The sequence below is a fragment of the Festucalex cinctus genome, chromosome 2 (assembly GCF_051991245.1).
Source record: "Festucalex cinctus isolate MCC-2025b chromosome 2, RoL_Fcin_1.0, whole genome shotgun sequence".
Lineage (NCBI taxonomy): Eukaryota > Metazoa > Chordata > Actinopteri > Syngnathiformes > Syngnathidae > Festucalex > Festucalex cinctus.
In genome coordinates this window covers 12,813,529-12,817,939 of record NC_135412.1, presented here as the reverse complement: position 1 = coordinate 12,817,939, position 4,411 = coordinate 12,813,529, and the positions used below count along the sequence as shown (strand labels likewise).

Genomic DNA, 4,411 nt, shown 5'->3' with positions numbered 1-4,411 from the left:
CAGTTTCTCTTATGGCCATGTTTTGCAAACGGTTTCATCATCGAAGTGCTGCTTGCTTCATTAATTAGCTTTAAGCAGGCTAGTGCTTGGTTAGCTATTGGTGTTATCTTTGGTGGAACAGCTATCTTGTCCCCATGAATAATTGAGACCGTTGCGTTTTATTTTATTTTCTCCTTGGTCAGCAAGTAAGCTACTAGTTTTGTCGCCAAGATCAATGACTTTGGTAAGACAAGCGGAGAGAGAGAGAGAGAGAGCGAGGACGAGAAAGAAGGCGAAGAGAGAGAGCGAGGGAGCTCGGAGAACGCCATGTCGACTGGAGGTATGCTAAACACCTCTGGTTCCTTATCCGGGTACCTCGAGGTCCGCTGCGATTGGCCGGCCGGGTCACGTGGTAAAAGTAACTTTACAGGGCTGCTCGCAAGTAGGAGGGCTTTATGGAGCAGAAAAACGACAAAGCTAGAAAAATTATTTTCCACTCCAGAAATTAATGATCATGAGCTCGTATTTGATGGAGTCTAACTACATTGATCCGAAATTTCCTCCATGCGAGGAATATTCGCAAAACAACTACATCCCCGAGCACAGCCCCGAATATTACGGCCGCGCCAGGGACCCGGGCTACCAGCAGCCGCAGCCGCAGCCGCAGCCGCAGCATCACCACCAGGACTTGTATACCGCACCGCGGGCCAGCTACCAAGAGCGCCAGTATAACTGTGCAAGCATCCCCGAGCCCGACACGCCGAGGGGACACGCGGGAATAGCCCACTCCGCGCACCTGCTCGCGGGCAAGGGCCAGCCCGCTTCGTGCGAGACCCCCCAGTTGTCCATGTCCCCCGCCACCCCGCCGGCCGCAGCCTCCGCCTGCAACCAAGCCATCCCGGAGCATCCGAACAGCGCCGCCTCGTCCAAGCAGCCCGTGGTGTACCCGTGGATGAAGAAGATTCACGTCAGCACTGGTAGGCAAAAAACCCTGCGTGTTTATGTCCGCCCTCTCCCCCTTTATCAGCCCCCTACTCCCATCTCGTTGCCAGCCCCTGCTCCGATAGCAGGGAAGCCTTTTGAAATGGCACAATTGAGGCGGATTTACGACTCGGCATTGGTAATTACACCCACCATAAATTTTATAGCCGAGGTATACTCAGGGCAGCCGTATCACCATGTGGCTTCTGCTGTTATGTATTGCGCCATGGAAAGGGAGAGAGAGAGCAAGGGGGACATATGAATAAGAAGAGCTGGGGGAAGAGAAAAAAAAATCCAGCTTTGTAATCTTGCATTAATAATTTAGCTTAGTTGGCTGCGAGTGTCCCCACATTTGGCGCCAACTTGTAAAGTTGCCTTTAAATATCCCAAACGTGCCCATAAATCTTTCAAGTCACATCCATGTTTACCCCTCCTTTATTTGGTCTTCTCCTTCTTCTCGTCCCTCTTCTTTTCTTCTCCCCCACCCTCGCTCAGTGAACTCGGGCTACAATGGGACGGAGCCCAAGCGGTCTCGGACAGCATACACCCGCCAGCAAGTCTTGGAACTGGAGAAGGAGTTCCACTATAACCGCTATTTGACTCGGAGGAGGCGCATCGAGATCGCCCACACGCTGGTCCTGTCCGAGCGCCAGATCAAAATCTGGTTTCAGAACCGCAGGATGAAATGGAAAAAGGACCACCGGCTGCCCAACACCAAAGTGCGCTCGTCGTCGTCGTCGTCCGGCTCCAACGCGAGCTCCGCAGCCGGCGCGGTGGCCCCTTCCTCGGCCACGAACACAGCGGCCTCCGATGAACTGAGCGGAGCGCAGCATGGCGACGATATTACCAGGTTATAAAAAAAAAAAAAACACATGGACGACGCAGGAGGAAAAACAAAACAAAACAAAAACAGAACAGGACTGCTTATTTATAGAATGATGACGATATATTTTGTTTTTTCGTAGCCATCGTGTGCGGTTTCCTCGAGGTCCAACGTTATATAAAATGCATGTTATATAGCATGGATTACTGCGAATACCGATGCATTCTTTTATACGTGATACAGGGTTTAATTTATTTGAAACTCATTTGAAATTGTGTTTTTTATTATGTTTTGAATGAAGGGAAAAAATGCAGATGATTATACATTTAATCCAAATATTATTGTGGGCCATTCTTTTGCCCTGCTGTCCAGGTGAAATGCACAATCTATTTATTTCAAACAACACTGGAAGGATATCAATATAATTATTTTTTTTAATAGTGGAGGATTTAAAAAAAAAAGATGATCACCATTGATCTTGAACTTTTATGTTTAGAATTTTAAAAAAAATGTGACAATTATACCTCGTGTATTTCGGAAACAGGATTTTTAAAATTTTATTTACAGTTTGGTTTCGTGGTGTTGATGTTGTGTTTAGGCCGTTTTAAAAACTGATTATTGTGAAATGCAATAAACGGAGTTTAGTGTACTTGTGCTAATCATATTGGTCAATAAAACAGTGAGTGTCTTCTAGTTTTCTATACGTTTGCTGACTCTTTGGTTCAGTGTAGCCGGAATTTGAATTTGAAGCAAACGAGAATCACTGTGTGTTTTTTTTTGTTTTTTTTTAACTGTCTTTATCAACCCTGCAGCTATGGCTGCGTGTGCGTGTGCGTGTGTGCGTGACTTGAACACAAAGCTGCATGCGAATCAATTTAGAGGACATTTGCAATGTGTTTGGAGGGTCGACATTGTTTTGGATAATAGTCGTATATTGCTTTTGTACAACCCGGTAGAGTTGCCCTGCTTTTTATAGCACACACCACCACGTTGGCTTCACATGTGCAAAATAAAGTGAATAAAATCATTATTTGCCAAATATGCATCATGTGGTGTCGGTTAATAGCAGCACCACGTGATCAGTCTGGCCTTAAGCTTGCAGAGGACGTGTTTTATTTTATTTTATTTTTTATCAGACTTAAAAGCAAAACACTGTCAATTACAATTTAAAAAATATAGGAGAAGCGATTTTTAAACATTATAAATTATTTTTGTACATATGTATTTAAGGTAAAAGTAGCCAAACATCAGTTAAGAAAAAAAAAGAAAAAAAAAAGCACGAATTTGATAAATTAGTGAAATTGTGACATGAATAGGGTGGTATAAATTGCCTTTCCTCTTCGGGGGAGGGGGGGGGGGGGGGGTGTTCCTGGTATGGCGCACAAAAGGAAGAGGTATTCTCCACCATCAATCTCTCACTGCACCGCTTTGTGGTGTTGCAAAAACATCTGATTATAGACAGTTTAATGTAATCTTCCAAAATGTGGCTGCAGGTTTGAAGTGGACTTGCTCAAATTGGAGCAAAAAAACGTTCACGGGTGCATATGGAGGTTGTTTCTCCGCAGAATAGCGATGAGACGCGGCTGAAAAATGACCGTACCAGCCTTTATGTTGGCGGACACGTTGGAGAAATGGATGTGCTGGCCACAGTCAGCAAGCAGCATCCCTCCACTCCCCCCACTTTTTTTTTTTTTTTCCTCGACCATGTGTCGCCTCCGTGTCGCCACGCTGAAAAGGTAGATTGAAGTTTTGTTTTTTTTTGGGGGGGGGCGATGTGCATACATGGGAGAAGGCCGAGTTCACACCGAGGACACATTTTATGTCCCATTAGGCTCATTTTAAGCTGGATGGTGTGGACACCCCCTCCCGCCCTATATGTGGCCCATTCGGGTTCTGGTCACCTTGGCCTCGGCTTACTTTGGTCAGATCTCTTGCACCCGTGGAGAGGCCTGCAGGCGGGTTAAGACTCAAAAATGTGCATCATGATGAGGTGAGCTAACCTTCCCTAAGTGCATTTCAAATACACGTCTCAAAATAGTTTTTGTTGTTGTTGTTGTGGGGGCGTTGGTGGAAAATAACAAAAAAAATAGCTATGATGACCATCTTGCATCGTCATAAAACTGACAGGGGAGGGGGGCAACAATGGCATGTCATGTGATGTGGCCTATATGTGTTACTTGAGAATTTCAAAGGTGAGTGCATCCGTTTTGGTTTATACGTTTGGACATCAACTTCCGGAAGTTCATGCAATGCAAGCATGTATTTGGCGCTTTCCAAATATGAAGCGTAATTTTGACCCAATTATTTCATACCGACATCATTAGAATGTTAAATAAAATAAATTTAAAAAACAAATGCATTAATAATAATAATAACAATAATAATAATAATAATAATAATAATAATAATAATAATAATAATAATAATAATAATATATATTTTTTTTCCTAATTGTTGTGCTCATAAATTGTTTTTGGTTTGTTTTCAGCCTAGAAAAATCAACAAGATACACTGAAATGATCAAGGTAAACATTTCAAGGCTATATAATAATTTAACGATAGCCTATACTGATGCATTTCTGAATAGCTCAATCACTAAACAAAACATAGCAATAAAGAAAATAATAT

General features: G+C 43.6%; 1 protein-coding gene across 1 annotated transcript; it reads left to right on the top strand.

The window, feature by feature from the left end:
• The first annotated feature begins 402 nt into the window (after nt 1-402).
• hoxc4a (homeobox C4a) lies at nt 403-2,574 on the top strand. Its single transcript, XM_077515250.1, has 2 exons — nt 403-956; nt 1,456-2,574. Exons 1-2 carry the CDS (start codon nt 488-490, stop codon nt 1,815-1,817), a joined length of 831 nt encoding a protein of 276 aa, XP_077371376.1. The 5' UTR covers nt 403-487; the 3' UTR covers nt 1,818-2,574.
• Nucleotides 2,575-4,411: the final 1,837 nt, after the last annotated feature.

Bases quoted from the DNA above. Each gene is read 5' to 3' on its own strand.
- hoxc4a (XM_077515250.1), top strand. From the start codon at position 488: ATGATCATGAGCTCGTATTTGATGGAGTCTAACTACATTGATCCGAAA. The intron at 957-1,455 runs GTAGGCAAAAAA...ACCCTCGCTCAG, and splicing joins GAAGATTCACGTCAGCACTG to TGAACTCGGGCTACAATGGG.